The following is a 17,083-nucleotide window of genomic DNA, read 5'->3' as shown; positions in this document are numbered from 1 at the left end:
TGTGTAATGTGCAAGCAACAAGATGTTGCTTTTAAGGGTCAACTCTGGAAATATGAACATTATTCCTAGCTGTACCAGTCACAATAGGAATGGGAGGAAATGGGACCGCAGTTTGTATCGATGTCATTTTTCACCAACGACTTAAATAATTCATTATTAGATATTGCATATATAGAAGATTATAATTTTTTTTGATAAGTCTGATAATTTTATTGGTAAAGCGGTTATATTGTCTTTATAAGGTTATAAATTCAACACATGTTATGAGTAAACCCTTGATCAACTTATGCCTTAGGCAGTTGTACCTCATGAGGAGAAATTTCTTGAATTCCGTCACTCGGTGGGACTGTGTTGACAATTCATACATCTACTTGTGAACTGAATAGTTATGACTTAAACTAGACATTAAATAATAGTAGTGAGACCCTTAAAGTATAGCCTCGACGGGATAGCTACAATGGTCATCCCACGCCACCTTTTTCACTTGTTAGAAAAGACAACAATAGAGAGATTAAACCTCTAACTAGGGGTGAGCATGGTTCGGGCAGGCAATTCCCAACATAGAACAGGGAATTGCCCACTAAGGACCGCTCCCGAGAAATTGAAACCGGGAACCACCTGTTGGTTCCATAGATCCACCCGAGAATCGGACCGCTGGTCCGGTTCGATTCCCGGGTGGGTCCGTGGAACCGGTCCCACCAAGTTTCACGCAAATGTAGGTGACCGAGAGTGAGAAAGGGAGGCGATGACGGTTAGAGGCGCGGCGGTGAATTGATAGGAGTTGAGAGTCGAGCTTCAAATTAGGTATTTTATGGTTTTCTTTTTTCTTTTTCTTTTTCTTTTTTTTTCTTTTCTTTTTTGGTCTAAATTTTTCTTAAAAATTATATATACATGCATATATATATATATAGCGGTCTTATATATAAATAAAAGCGGTCGGGTGGGCTGTTCTACGCTTTGTTCCAAGCGGTCCGGGCGTTACCCGATTCCTTTGCATGCACCTACCTCTAATACATGCTCAGTTGTCCAGGCATCCAATTCACAATACATCATAATTGGGGAAATGCCATTTAGGACAAATGGTATCACAGAGTACAACCTGCACATAAACTAGATTCTCAAACCTGGAACGTGGGAAATGCCAAGTTAAATCGCGATATATTGTAGCAACCTTTGATTGGTACTTCGATCCAGTATCATACACAATCCTACTACCATATATATGATTATATTCGGCTGAGCGTACTTTTTGTTCCCTAATTTGTTTGGTTAGTATAACTAATTTGTCAATGTTTTTCTACGCAAACAAAATCCTTTAACGAAATTTGTCTAAAACTAATTTTGAGAGAGAGAGAGAGAGCTCCACCATTGACGAGGGTTGTCAACCCCACCCATCTTGGACGAGGAACTTGCCCAAATCAATATCAGCAAAATTGGCATAAGTACCAGAGACAGGTGGAAAGACTAAGTTATATTTCAAGTAACTTTGAGGACTTAACGGTACAAATTAAATAAGATAGGAGAATTGATTAAATATGAAAAGAACTTGAAATGCACATGCCAACATCAAAGCAAATTCAAATATGAGAACTTTGACTTAACCTACTCATTAATTGATAAATAATTTTCATTTGTGTTAGGTACTAGAGCAATATGATCTTTTATTACCTCAAAATATCTCTGTTCGTACTTATACTGTTATTGGTTCATTTTCTCTGACCAAGAGCCACGTCAGATCACTCTCTCACATCCCCATCCCTCGCAATTTCTAGGAAAACCTACCCTATCGCGTAACGTAGTCAAGGCTAAAAAGAAATTGAAACGAATAGGGAAAGACCCAAGAGTCAAGACCAAATCAAGTAATAATTAAACGTGTAAAACGCTGAGTTTGAGTCCTTCCCGTAAATAACAGGAAAACCCAAGGGCAATCTCCGTAATTAAGACTATGTAAACACGAAGCCACACGAGCTCTCGTTAAATCTCCATAATCACACAATTTCGTCTGGCCCCCATATATGGAAGAAGCAGAAGGAGTCATGAAGATCATAGATAGATGTTGGTTTGAGCTCGAGATCTTCACGAAACGACCAGCCACATCGCCTTCTTCAACCTCCGGATCTGATCCGGGTCAAGAAAGCACAGAATTACCCAAGAACGAAAGCCCGTCTCTTCATGTTTCTTGGACTCCGTCGATTCTCGTGAGGTCCAAGAACGATCAAACGAGCATCATCCCCACAAGCTTCCAACCAAGCACTCTCTCTCCAGATTCAGTTCTTCGCATGACGACCATTCAGAGCATGATCTATGAAGAAGAGGTAATCGCAGAAGAAGAAGAAGAAGAAGAAGGTTTCAATTCGAACAACTGGGGAAGCTCGGAGTGCTCGTGCAGAAAGAAGGGCCAAATGGGAGGAAGAGCGAAGAGAAGGGCCTTTAGCAAGAGCTTGTCGCAGCTCTAGTTCGAGGAGCCAAAAGGGATCATGGATCTGGGGTTCGTCTTCTTGGAGGAAGACAAAGTCGACTTGAGCTTGGTCTCCATCATTCCGGGGCTACAGAGACTGGGCAAGAAAATTAAAGATGGCGAAGAAGGTGCCGACCGACATCAAGAAGATGGTGACGAGAAAGCGAGTGTTGGTGAGTCTCCAGTTGTTGCGAGGCCTTATCTCTCGGAGGCGTGGGAATGGTGGGAGGAGAAGAGGAAGGAGGATCCGTTGATGAACTGGAAGGTTCCTGCTCTTGGGAACGAGACCGAGATAAGAGAGAGTCTCAAATGGTGGGCTCACACCGTTGCTTCAACTGTTGTTAGATGACAGTTGTTTTCTGTTGTTGTTATTGGTTCAATTTTGGAAATCTCGATAACTCTTTTATCTTCTCTCCTCTCTTCTTGTCAAAAGATTTCTTGATTTTGTTCATGTACATGGGATACATATAAATTAGTGGTAATTCAAATTGGAAATTCTAATCTTTGGTAACTCATGATTTTGCTTTGTTCAAGGAAAGCAGATGTGATGTTCCTTTGGCAATGCGATTCTGTAAAAAGTTTGACCTACTAATTTGCTAGTGTTTATTAATTACCTTCTTGAAATGTACCTTGAGGAAGATCAATAGTACTAGACAGTTGCGAACCTTTTTTCTAAAGTGTAGTGTCATTTTTCTTGGATATTTCATTGACCTTACGATATTTTTTATTATTATTCCTTTTGTAGTTCTTTTTTTTTTAATATTGAATAGAGAAAGGGCTTTTGAATTGCTAGGAATATGTAACACAACCATTTTCTAATCTCAAGAATACCATAGGGACAGCAAGCAATTGATATTTGCTTGTTCTATGAATGGACAGATATCAATTGTACGCATGGTCAATATTAAACAATCCATGTGAAGATAATATTCCTTTTCATTCTTGACTTTTATCTTTTTTTGATAGTTGTGCGTAAAATGAATGCTATAGTAGTATCTGTTACATATATAGAACAAGATGTAAAATGAGTCAAATGCTAATGAGATATACATGTGTGTGTGTGTGTGTGAGTATATATATTTTTATATTTGACTATGTGTGTTTTTTTTACAATATTATGATGTTTTGACCATCCACCTAATCATAGAAAAGATGCTACATATGCAAATATTAGCTTGTTTAAAGTGGAGTAATATAGCAGTGTTGACACCTATTTTAATTTGCCCAAAATTAATTACACAAAATTTAGGAGTTAGTTTTCTTTAATTCCTAAAACAAAGAAATATTTCTATTTAAATGCATTGCATATAGAAATTAAGCACATTTGCATTAATAGGATATTTAGAACTCTTTTTAAAAAAAATTTAAATTTAAAAAAAAAAATCCGAGTTGGGCCGGGTCGGGGCTGGGCCGACCCGGCCTTTTTCTTTTTTTCTCTTCCCCCCCCCCCCCCCCGCACGGGCCCAGCCCGCATTTCTTTCCTTTTCTTTTTCCTTACACGAGCCCGGCCCGCCTTTTTTTCTTTCTTTCTTCTTTTCCCCGTGTGAGCTGGGCCCGGCCCGGCCCAACTCCCTTCTCCTCCTTCCTTCTCCCCCGCCGACCGTCGTTTTCCCTTCCCCTGTTCGCCCCTGTTCTGGCCGCAGGGTGATGAACGGCGGCGCAGCTCTGCGCCATCCCTATCCAGCCAGAGCAGGGCCGGGGGAGCACGCCAACGGGACTGGCATTAATTGCCAGTCCCGTCCTCCCTGGAAACCCGGCCATCTCTCCCCGTTTTCCCGGACTCTCCCTTTCCCCTTTTCCTCTGCACACTGAACCGCCCCCCCTCTCTGCACCGGCCTAAATGGCCGCGAAAGTCGCAAGACAGAATAGGCCGGTGTAGGCCGTCGTCAGCTGACGTGGGGGAGCAGAAGCAGTGGCTCTCGGCCACTATAAAAACCAAAGAGGAAGAGAGAGAAGGGGTCGGCCATTAGAGAGAAAAACAGAGAAGAGAGAGACATAGAGAGAAAAGAGAGAGAATAGAAGAGAGAGAGCAAACCGAGAGTTCGCCGGAGCAAAAAGGAAAACCAACAGCGTCGCCGTCGTCCACGGAGCAGCCGCAAAGCCACCCAGACACGCCGTCGACTAGTGAGCTCCCCCCGGCCGAGAAACTCCTCTGTTCACCCCTGTTTTGGTGTCTGGTTTGGCCGGGACTTGCGCCGGTCGTTTCGCGCGTATCCCCGCCCATAACGCCGTAGGTCCCGGTCCCTACTCGCCGTCGAAGGCGAACCGTAGCCGCTGGAGTCGACCGAGCCGTCGGAGGAGGTCGAGATTCCTCGATTTTGGTTGTGCCCCCCACCTGCTCAATAAAATGTCTCAAGGAGCCTGGTTTGTTTTTTGGCCGCCGGCCGGTGAGTGGGGCGTCGGACGGTAAGTGGACGGCAGAGGAAGCTCGGGGACGGTCCTAGAGGCCGGATTTGGGGCTGGCGCCGGTCTGGGTCGGCTGGCGAAAGGCCAATTTTGGCTCCGCCGGCGTCCCCGCATGTTTGTGCACGCGGGGTTGACCCGACTCGGATCAACCGACCCGACCCGGGTCAACGCCCTGGGTCGGATCCGTTGACCCCGGTCGGTTCCGACCAGACCCGGATCCGCCGACCCGACCCGATTTTAATATTATATTATATTATTATTTTATTTTTATTTTTTAAAAAATAAAAAATAATAAAATTTTAAAAAAAAAATCAAAAATCAATTTTTTTATGTTTCTTTTTCTTCCGTATTTACTTTTTTTTTTAATTTTTTTTTAAAAAATAGATAAAATATATATTTTTTAAAATTATGTAGTATATCTGAATGTTTTAATTTATTATATTATTATGCATGTTGTTATAATTTCATAAATTGCTATGTTTAATTTAGACAAGCCTATGAGGTTGCGCGGTAGTGTTTTGCATGTTATTTTTATTACCGTTGCGTTATTATTATGCATGTTTTTAATACAATTCCATGAACTGTTGTGTTTTGAATGTCATCTGACATAGTTAGGATTAGAACCTAAGGCTGCATATTTATCTTGACTGCTGATCGTTTATAATTATGCACTCGCTTGATCACCTCACATATTAGGAGAAAGGTCCTAAAATCAATCCAGATTGCTTGACAAATGTTTTCAGAAATGAACAGGATAAAAAGGTACCAAAAGGGCATTAGTTATCCAACTAGTGTAACCAAGTCCCCGAACTCAGTTAATCTCTGGTTCGTAGGAATAGGGTGATTCTCCCATCACCTTATTTGGGCTTCTAATCGACTCACCCCAAATCAATTATTAGCGACTCCTTGGTATAAACCACTTGCATGTTAAATAATTAAACCCTAAGTCGTGATATGGTATGGGCTTGGGAGAGCTCGAGTTAAGTCCCGAACCAAGACTTAGCACGTACCAGGCGAAACCCTTCTTTTTGCACATGTTCGATAAAAAGCGGGAGGTCGGTCGCGACAGTCTGGCGACTTCGCTAGGGACTTGCTTTTTTTAAAGTGGACTTAAGCCAAAATTTTTTATCCTGTTCAAAATAACTTTTGTTTGGCAGCAAGGACTCCAGGTATGATCCCGACATTAAGGTGTTATTTGTTCTTGCAGGTTCAAATTGGTTGTTTATAAATTGTTGTGCATGCTTTAATGATTTAGCACTACACTGTTGCACACACAACCACGCTGCCGGACCTGGGCCGCGATAGGGCATTTTAGGATAATGTTAAGAAAGATACGACCTCGAACGCGAGCCCGCGATGTAGAGGTTGCCTTTCTTTTTCCCGAAATTTATTTCTAAAAAATTGTAAAGAAACATCTTTAGCCGCTATTCGCGTGACTATAAGATATTCCTTTCGATTTGACCGAGGTTAAAAGGACTTGACACCAACGCGAGACTGCGACGGTCAGGCACCCTTTTAATTTCATTTTGCTGAGCCAGTCTAGATAGAAATCGAACCTCACTCCTCATGTGCATGTTGTTGTGATTGCCATGGTTCAAGGAAAGGTATACATTCTATCCCTTCTCATTTTATTATACAGCCTACTTATTCATTTGATTTGTTACTGATAGGCCACCCGTTGATTGCATTCTATATACGATGGGAAGAACTGATATCCAATTCGTCCCCGCTCCTAAGAAAGAGTTCATGGCATGGTAGGACCGATGAGACGAGGGATACGCTTATTGCGGAGCTTGTTCGTAAAAATAAGCAGCTTCGAGAGACTGTAACTTCCCCATCGTTTATAGAATGAGCATCCGGGAAGGGCGCCATTTTTGTTAAAAGCCCCTGTCTTTCATATTTCCTAGTATTTATGTTTAGGGGTTTTGGTTTTATTCTTTAAAAGTATTTATGGGTTGTACTAATGTTAATATAACTCGGACCTTTTTTATTCTATAAATAATATTTTTTGCACCTTAACAACACCACCGTGGCCTTCGGCCCAGTGGTATCCGGGGATGAGCGAAACGGTCCGAGGCGACCGGGGTTCGAATCCCGGGGATGCCGCCTGTAATGAATATATAAATAAAAAAACTTTTTCGCTTCCCTTATTTTTTGCAAATAAAGAAAATACGTGATAGACAGATGCAATACTAGACTAAGTCATGGACTGATCATTTATGAGATTTTATACTTATTCGTTGCCATTTTTTTAACAGGTAATTACGAATTATACCAACTCGCCAAGTAAAAATGGCTGAAAAAGATATGACAACTCGTGTGGCGGACATGGAGACTGAAATGAAGCAAGTCTTCGCCTTTCTTCGACAACTCTCAAAACAAGTGGAACATCTGTCAAACCGCTTAGACCAACTCACCATGACTCCGCTTCGCTATCCAAGACCAGGGGTGATGATTCAAATGGAGCCCTCCAGTGTCAACCAAAAGGGTAAAGATGTCATAGCTGACAATGTCCACGAGTCCCCTGATCCTAAGGAATTGAGCACCCTATGCCCAAAGTTCATGCAACGTGAACAATACAAACTTGGTATCCCTCCACCCCAAAGGCAAAATAACAAAAAGCAGTTCACGCCACTCCCTTGGCCTATGTCTCAGATTTTGCCTATTCTCCTGGAAAAGAGGTTACTTGCTAAAGAGCCAAAGTGTGAAAATTCTGAGCGTTTCCCCAACTATGATCCCTCCAAGGCATGTGACTATCATTTGGGTGAAATAGGACATTCCGTCAATGACTGTGTTGTCTTGAAAAATAAGGTCCAGAAATTGTTGGATGCAAAGATGCTTTCATTCCGTAACGCACCACCCAATCAAGCAGGAGGCGCGGATGTCGTCATTGAGTAAACTGAAGACTCAATTTTCCTCCTTTAGAATAGAGGCATATTTAACAGTTTGAATCCTCCCCTATGTGGGAGTTTTTCTTTCTTTCTAAAGTCTCAGCTGTTTTCTAAGATTTCCAGTTTTCTGAATTTTTAATTGTGCTTGGAATTTTAATGTTGCAATTTCCATTCCAACAAATGTAATTCGCCTGAATTATTCAAAAGAATTACAAATGTTTTCTTTTGAGGGCATGAGGTAGTATACCAAATCGGCTCGTTGATGATATCCAGCCATGTAAAGGAAAGTGTTCTGAGGCCCGAGCTTCCTCATGCTTCCTTGTTTCTAAGCTTTTGAAAATAAAACAAATGTTTGATCATTTTTCAAAAGGGCAAAAAAGAACGGTGGTGGAAAACAGTGCATGCTCATAGCCCTGTTTGTTTTTCTAACTCGCTCACTTCGTATCTCAGAGCATACTCCTTTTTGATTTGTTATTATAAAGGGGACATTTCAAAATGACACAAACTGAAGAGAACATCAGACCCTAGTGATGCTAGCAGACCAACTCATCTGATAGGGGCAGTTCGAGTGAAGATCATCCAACCTTCAAATGAAACATGGGGCAAATCTCACTACTACCAATGGGTGATATCAACCCCAGAGAGTCAAAGAGAATGCTGACCATTCCTTGACCCCATGATGAGCGAAACATCATTTCGTACAAAAGTCGGGGGCAGATCAAGAAAAGATTACCCCTTTTGAAAGAAAAAGGTATGTCTTATTCCTTAACAAATTTTGGAAATGACATTCCATCCCTTTTCTTTTGCAGATAATGAACTGGGGAACATGCTAGACTCTGACGTGCTAGCGAGCCGGATAGAGCACTAATGTTGGAACCTCTCGAATGAAACATGACGAAGAAGTGCTTAATTGGAAGAGTAGACTAGGGGGCATGCGATCTCCCAGTCCATAAAAAAGGATGTATTTCATTCTTAAAGTTCATCCACTTTAGCATAAAAATGACATATCTTTTCCTTTTACATAGGACAAAATTGAGTAAAGAACACTCATGGTGCAAGCAGCTAGAAAGGACTTTGCATATGACAAAATGGCGTCGAAGCCGATTTTGACAACCACGGAAGTCTCGATAGTAGTCACGCCCATGCCCGTCAAAGACCTTTAAAGCAGAAATTAGCTTTGCTGCGAAGATCCCCATGCAAGCAATTGCACATGCCTTGTGCAGTCAGGAATCGGAGCATTTACGAAAAACTCCTCAACATGCTGGAACCGCATTGACACGGCATGCGTTGACAATAGAATCCTCTATTTGGGAGCACCCCTAATTATAGAGGATTACATTCGAGCTTCGAAACCAAGAGTATGGAGGAGCAAACTAAGATAGAGAAGGCTGAACAAAGTAAAGAGGAGAAAAGACTCTGTTAGCTTTGAAGGTAAAATGGAAGAAGGGTAATTTGTATCGTTCTCAATTTACCCTCAATCTTCTCATTTCTAACATAAGCTCATGTTTTTATCATAAGGGAATTATCAACATCCGAGAAAACTCAAGGAGTTATCAGTCGAATCTCAAATGAAGAGAGTCACGAAGGGTAATATTGTATCGTTCCCAATTCCTATCCCTCAAAGTACCGCTCATTAACGCGGTCTTTCTTATTACCTTGCAGGTTTGCCTCACTGTTACAACATAGGTAGGTATTTCTTTCCCTAGAACCCTTTTCATGAGAGTAGAAAGAAACAAAGAAAGAGGAAATATGTTAAAGCAAATGAATGCTCAACCTTTCTCCAAGTGCATCGCATGTCTTTTAAAAAGAATTTTTGCATGGTAATTTTACCTATTTAATTCACCAATTCCTTGTGAAAATCTTGACAATTCGACGAATGGTGTCAAACTGCTTTGATGTATTGAACGAGGTGTGTCAGGATGATGAGAGGCAATTCTTAGTCTATACACATTCTCACGTACCAAACTCTTGTAAGATGAGAGAAAAGATTTCATTTCTACAAGGTAAAGGGATTTCTCGCATAAGGTACGGTAGCCAAAATGACGAGAGGCAATTCATTTCTCTGTCCCATACACTACCATTAATCCTTTGCTTGACCATTTTTGAGCCCATACACTCGGAGGTTCCTTTTAAATTACCCCTGTCAAGAACCACCCCTCATTGGGGCATCTTGAGGTAAATCGGCATCACAGGGAGGATTCAAATTCAGAGAGAGCAAGAAGAGCGTCCCTCCCTTTCGGTCATCGCCCCCCGTGGCTTTGGCCTCGTCGTCTTCACGGATCCGGTGGTCCTCGATAGGGTCCTCCAAGACAAGCACACCATCGACGGCAGGACGGTCGAGACTAAGAGGGCTTTGCCAAGAGAGGAGCAACAAACTAAAGCCTGTCCAAAATGCCAACATGTCATTGATAACAGTAATGTTTTCACCTAGGAACTGAGCAAGACAAGAAGGATGAAGAGTTTGTAATATCTAAAATTTTCTATGATGATCAGCCGCAACAGCTCGCACAAGATGAAAAAGATGAATAGAAATTTTCTTGCTCTCACTTGCATTAATCTTTGAGTGTTATTATTGCAGATGAACTCTCACGATAATTTAAGTGCCCTAAGATGACGAAGAGCAGTTCTTCTTCTATCCCATACACTTATATCCCTTGCTAGCCCAATTGAGCCGGCGATTTCATTTCGTACGAACCCAGTTGGTGATCATCCCCCACATCAGGGCAAAGCAAAAGTCACCACAGTTTGAGCATCATGGTCCAAAGTACCGAATGAAGATGAAGACTCCAAGAGCCTAATAACATTGTTCTGTTCAAACTTGTTTAGGCTGGTCCTGACAACACCAAAAGAACAGCAAAAAAAAATGCTGAAAACTAGGGGTATGAAAAAGCAGTGTGCCTGGTAAAAGCAAGGCCAATGCCCATGAATAAAAAAACAAAGAAAAAGAAAAAGGAGAAGAAGAAAAATGATGAAAAAGATGAAGAGAAAGGAATCCCTAATTTCTGGGCAACTGCTATGAAAAACAATGAAGTTTTAGCTGAGGAGATCTTTGAGCATGATGAAGACACTCTCAAATATCTCAAAGATATTAAGTGGTGTAGAATAGACGACCCCAAAAGGTTTAAACTTGAGTTCTTCTTTGATACAAATTCCTACTTTAAGAACTCTGTCTTGGCAAAGATCTGCCATATGATAGATGAAGATGAACCTATTATTGAGAAAGCAATTGGGACAGAGATCGAATGATATCCAAGAAAATGCTTGAAGCAGAAGCTCTTTAAGAAAAAAGCTATCCAAGAAGCCAAAGCACGGGATTACCCAGAGAATTTTCCAGAAAGATTCTGACGGTGGAGAAGAAGAATGGTGACAATGCCAAGATGATCACCAATTCTCACCCTCACACACATTTTTTAGCCCAACGATTATTTCGTTCCTCAACTTGTAAACCAAGCCCACGTTACATCCCTCATGAAGTCTCTTCTGACTAGGGCACTTGATTTAACGTGGAATTTCAAATGTTTATAAACAATGCTCGAGGAAGTGCGAGCAAGACTACTTCTATCTCGTTTTGCAGGGTTCTTGACTTGTAAACCTGAAGATAATTGCAAAATATTTTCTTTCATGGCCTTGACTTAGACAGTCACCTTTGTTAAGCCATTGACCAAGCCAGCATTACAACCCTGAAGAAGACCTCTTAGATTGGCAGCGTCGTACCGCTTGCGAGAAAACTCAGACCCTTGTTGATATGATAATGGTCAGATTGAGTGTTTTCAATGTTCCCGCCTTAATGGACGAGATAAACAGCCCTTTTCAATGAGAGTGAGTGGAAAGTCCTTTCTAACTGAAGGTCCCTCGTTCAACATCTCGAGAAATCCACCTTTGCGAGCGAAAATTGTCTTGATTGATAATTACCCTCGGTGGATGTTTGGTGATGCAAACATGGCAAAATCATCATGCATGAACTTTCAAATACACATTCTGGAATAGCCTAGCTTGTCTATCATTGATGAATGCATGCATGTTTGTGCTAATCGTCTTTGACAGCTCAGAGTTTTGATCCCCAGTGATAGGACACGAAAATCCGAGCACTAGAGAAGCCCTCATTATCATCCCAAGAAGAGATATCCCGAAAAAGGTCGAGTATTCAGCAGATGATGCATCAAACCTCCGGGTAAGAAACCCTGGGTATTTCATTAGAATTCTTTTCAAACTACCTAGAAGGTAAACCAGGTGTTCCTTTGAAAAAGAAAAGTATCTTGACTAGCTGGTCAAGATATTTCATACGATATTCTAGAATAGCCTCAGTTGTCTATTTCTCCAATGAATACGTATGTGTTTGCATAAAAAAAACTTGTCTGACAGGAGACATGCTCTTAAGAGGCAGGAGCGTGCCCAGGTAAGTACATTTTATCCATGCCCGATTCCAAAAATCTAGGTACCTACGATTGTTATGGTACCCCTCCTGAGCATGGGATCAACCCCCTCTGTTTACATCAAGTCTTTTCAGGTACCCCTTATGAGATGCAGGTACTTTGGCAAAGCAAAATCCAGTCAAGGCGACCGAAGAAAGGTTCGGGTCCTAGACAAATGAAATCCAGTCAAGGCGACCGAAGATAGGTTCGGGTCCTAGGCAAACGATTTCCCCAGTCACGGCAACCGAAGGTAGGTTCGGGTCCGAGACAAACGAAATCCAGTCAAGGCGACCGAAGATAGGTTCGGGTCCTAGGCAAACGATTTCTCCAGTCACGGCAACCGAACGTAGGTTCGGGTCCGAGACAAACGAAATCCAGTCAAGGCGACCGAAGATAGGTTCGGGTCCTAGGCAAACGATTTCCCCAGTCACGGCAACCGAAGGTAGGTTCGGGTCCGAGACAAACGAAATCCAGTCAAGGCGACCGAAGATAGGTTCGGGTCCTAGGCAAACGATTTCCCCAGTCACGGCAACCGAAGGTAGGTTCGGGTCCGAGACAAACGAAATCCAGTCAAGGCGACCGAAGATAGGTTTGGGTCCTAGGCAAACGATTTCCCCAATCACGGTAACCGAAGGTAGGTTCGGGTCCGAGACAAATGAAATCCAGTCAAGGCGATCGAAGATAAGTTCGGGTCTTGTACAAGCGATTTTCCCAGTCGAGGCGACCGAAAATAGGTTCGGGTCCTAGACAAACGAAATCCAGTCAAGGCGATCGAAGATAGGTTCGGGTCCTAAGCAAACGATTTTCCCAGTCAAGGCGACCGCAGAAAGGTTCGGGTCCTAGACAAACGAAATCCAGTCAAGGCGACCGAAGATAGGTTCAGGTCCTAGGCAAGCGATTTTTCCAGTCAAGGCGACCGAAGAAAGGTTCGGGTCCTAGACAAAAGTAATCCCCGTCAAGGCGACCGAAGATAGGTTCGGATCCTAGACAAACCATTTCCCCCGTCAAGGCGACCGAAGACAGGTTTGGGTCCTCGACACACAATATCAACTATCTTGAATTACTCTACCCTTCAGCAAGGTAAGTAGCCCAAGGTATGTTTTTATTTGCTTTAGTACGCATCATCTTATCGCATAATAAAAATGGGACTCACGGTCTCGCCAAAAATAGCATTCATTTGAGCATGCATGAGCCAAATTTAGGTGTCATTTTGTCTTTGAACGTACCCTCTACGAGCTCAACCTCTGCGAGCTCACCTTCAAAGAGGGGCAACTGTTGACACCTATTTTAATTTGCCCAAAATTAATTGCACAAAATTTAGGAGTTAATTTTCTTTAATTCCTAAAACAAAAAAATATTTCTATTTAAATATATTGCATATAAAAATTAGGCACATTTGCATTAATAGGATATTTAGAACTCTTTTTTTAAAAAAAATTTAAAATTTTTAAAAAAATAATAATAATCCGAGTTGGGCCGGGTCGGGGCTGGGCCGACCCGGCCCTTTTCTTTTTTTCTCTTTTTTCCCCCCTCCTCGCGCGGGCCCAGCCCGCATTTCTTTCCTTTTCGTTTCCCTTACGCGAGCCCGGCCTGCCTTTTTTTTTTCTTTCTTTGTTCTTTTCCCCTCGTGAGCTGGGCCCGACCCGGCCCAGCTCCCTTCTCCTCCTTCCTTCTCCCCCGCCGACCGTCGTTTTCCCTTCACCTGTTCGCCACTGTTCTGGCCGCAGGGTGACGAACGGCGGCACAGCTCTGCGCCGTCCCTATCCGGCCATAGCAGGGCCAGGGGAGCATGCCAACGGGACTGGCATTAATTGCTAGTCCTGTCCTCCCCGGAAACCCGGCCATCTCTCCCCGTTTTCCCGGACTCTCCCTCTCCCTTTTTCCTTTGCACACTGAACTGGCCCCCCTTTCTGTACCGGCCTAAATGGTCGCAAAAGTCGCGGGACAGAATAGGCTGGTGCAGGCCGTCGTCAGACGACGTGGGGGAGCAGAAGCAGTGGCTCTTGGCCACTATAAAAACCAGAGAGGAAGAGAGAGAAGGGGTCGGCCATTAGAGAGAAAAACAGAGCAGAGAGAGACAAAGAGAGAGAATAGAGAGAGAGAGAGAGCAAGCCGAGAGTTCGCCGGAGCAAAAAGGAAAACCAACAGCGTCGCCGTCGTCCACGGAGCAGCCGCAAAGCCACCCAGATGCGCCGTCGACTGGTGAGCTCCCCCCGGCCGAGAAACTCCTCTGTTCGCCCCTGTTTTGGTGTCCGGTATGGCCAGGACTCGCGCCGGTCGTTTCGCGCGAATCCCGACCCATGGCGCCGTAGGTCCCGGTCCCCACTCGCCGTCAAAGGCGAACTGTAGCCGCTGGAGTCGACCGAGCCGTCGGAGGAGGTCGAGATTCCTCGATTTTGGTTGTGCCCCCCACCTGCTCGATGAAATGTCTCAAGGAGCCTAGTTTGTTTTTTGGCCGCCGGCCGGCGAGTGGGGCGACGGACGGTAAGTGGATAGCGGAGGAAGCTCGAGGACGGTCCCAGAGGCCGGATTTGGGGCCGGCGCCGGTCTGGGTCGGCTGGCGGAAGGCCAATTTTGGCTCCGCCGGCGTCTCCGCGTGTTTATGCACGCGGGGATGACCCGACCCGGGTCAACGCCCTAGGTCGGATCTGTTGACCCGGGTCGGTTCCGACCTGGATCAACTGACCCGACCCGGGTCAACGCCTTGGGTCAGATCTGTTGACCCGGGTCGGTTCCGACCCGACCCAGATCCGCCGACCCGACCCGGTTTTAATATAATATTATATTATTATTTTATTTTTATTTTTTTAAAAAAAATAAAAATAAAAAAATTTATAAAAAAATCAAAAATCAATTTTTTTTCTGTTTCTTTTTCTTCCGTATTTACTTTTTTTTTAAAAAAATTTAAAAAATAATAAATAAAATATTTTTCTTTTTAAATTATGTAGTATATCTGAATGTTTTAATTTATTGTATTATTATGCATGTTGTTATAATTTCATAAATTGCTATGTTTAATTTAGACAAGCCTATGAGGTTGCGCGGTAGTATTTTGCATGTTATTTTTATTACCGTTGTGTTATTATTATGCATGTTTTTAATACAATTCCATGAACTGTTGTGTTTTGAATGTCATCTGACTTAGTTAGGATTAGAACCTAAGGCTGCATATTTATCTTGACTGCTGATCGTTTATGATTATGCACTCGCTTGATCACCTCACATATTAGGAGAAAGGTCCTAAAATCAATCCAGATTGCCTGACAAATATTTTCAGAAATGAACAGGATAAAAAGGTACCGAAAGGGCATTAGTTATCCAACTAGTGTAACCAAGTCCCCGAACTCAATTAATCTCTGGTTCGTAGGAATAGGGTGATTCTCCCATCACCTTATTTGGGTTTCTAATCGACCCACCCCAAATCGATTAGTGACGACTCCTTGGTATAAACCACTTGCATGTTAAATAATTAAACCCTAAGTCGCAATATGGTATGGGTTTGGGAGAGCCTGAGTTAAGTCCCGAATCTAGACTTAGCACGTACCAGGCGAAACCCTTCTTTTTGCACATGTTCGATAAAAAGCAGGAGGTCGGTCGCGACAAGCAGAGAGTTAGTGAACGAATGAATATGATCTTGTACGGGATTCACGTTTATAATTTGTTGCATGACTTTATATATATACTTCGTTTTGGCCAAATTGAAACTTTATTTTTCCATTTCCTTTGGCCCCTTTTTTTACTAACTACTCGCCATATTATTTAGTAAGATATAAAGACAATATAGTTATGAAAGGAATTTAAAAAAAAAAGACAGGGAAATTTGCAAAATAATTGAATGTATTAATGGATGGGATGGGAGTACAGAAAGGAATCAAAGGACAACACAAGTTTTGGCAGATGCCATGAAATGGAAGATCAGGAGCATGTTCTGATGTCCAAATTGATATCCCTCTCATCCTTAACAACCACTAGAAAGGAAGCAACTTGCTTATAAGGAAACTCGAACCTATATCACCGCCAATAGTGATTGTAGGAACTCTGAGCAGCTTCTCAAAATGTTCCTTCAACAAGTCGCAGCACATCCTCTTGTCACCAGACACACAAGTTAGATTGACAAAATCTAACTCGTCCACCAAAGAAGATATATCGTCCAGTCTGAACACGGCATGATGGTACCAATGTTAGAGAAACCGACGCCAACAAGTACCAACTCTTTCACACTTGTTGAATCTATTATAATGTTCTTTATGCACCAGCACTGGCGCAGCTCAAAGCACTCTAGCACAGGACTTCCCTAGAAAATTCCCTCGAGGATATCATCATCCAACTCTGCCTACTGCCCAGAAATTATGCTTAAATTCACCAAACACGGCTCTGATACCAATTTGTTAGCGAATGTGCAATGGAAGCCCGATACCTTTCGCCCGGGGAGATCACCAAGAAGGAGCTTAAGTCCGAGACTCTTAATATATTTATTTAGACCTACATTCGCTCAAAAGCTTAAGCCAATGAGTTATGAGCCAACTAAAATATATTAACTGCTCTACATCACACCAATTATTCGATATGGAATTTCTCTAATACAACTCATACGTGCATCCTAACAGAAATTATGACCAAGCAATAGGTCAAAGGTCAATTAGTTCTCTTTGTGCAGTCAAGTCGTTTCTTCATCACATATTGTCAAGATACTCCAACCCTATTGCTAACAAAATTTGACAAGTACAAGAAGCAAAATTCTTCGAAAACAGGATCTAGTCCTACTATGTCTTTACCCCTTCAAATAGAATGAGTTCTCTCTCATCGAGCGTTTACCTATAGGAAGTAATTACAAGTAAATTATATTGAAGGTAAATAAATTTAGATATTTATATGGTACAAAATCACATATTTTTATTTTTATTTTTATTAATTTG

General features: G+C 42.5%; 1 protein-coding gene across 1 annotated transcript; it reads left to right on the top strand.

Annotated features, from left to right (window-relative positions):
- Nucleotides 1–2,477: 2,477 nt before the first annotated feature.
- Nucleotides 2,478–2,807, top strand: LOC130138186 (uncharacterized). Its single transcript, XM_056311481.1, has one exon. The coding sequence runs from the start codon at nt 2,478–2,480 to the stop codon at nt 2,805–2,807; it is 330 nt and encodes a 109-aa protein (XP_056167456.1).
- The last annotated feature ends 14,276 nt before the right edge of the window (nt 2,808–17,083 follow it).

Source organism: Syzygium oleosum, unplaced genomic scaffold (genome assembly GCF_021117445.2).
Source record: "Syzygium oleosum isolate NSW1041296 unplaced genomic scaffold, Sole_v2.1 Sole_v2.01, whole genome shotgun sequence".
Lineage (NCBI taxonomy): Eukaryota > Viridiplantae > Streptophyta > Magnoliopsida > Myrtales > Myrtaceae > Syzygium > Syzygium oleosum.
Note: the sequence above shows the minus strand (reverse complement) of the source record. Positions and strands in the feature narration are given on the sequence as shown.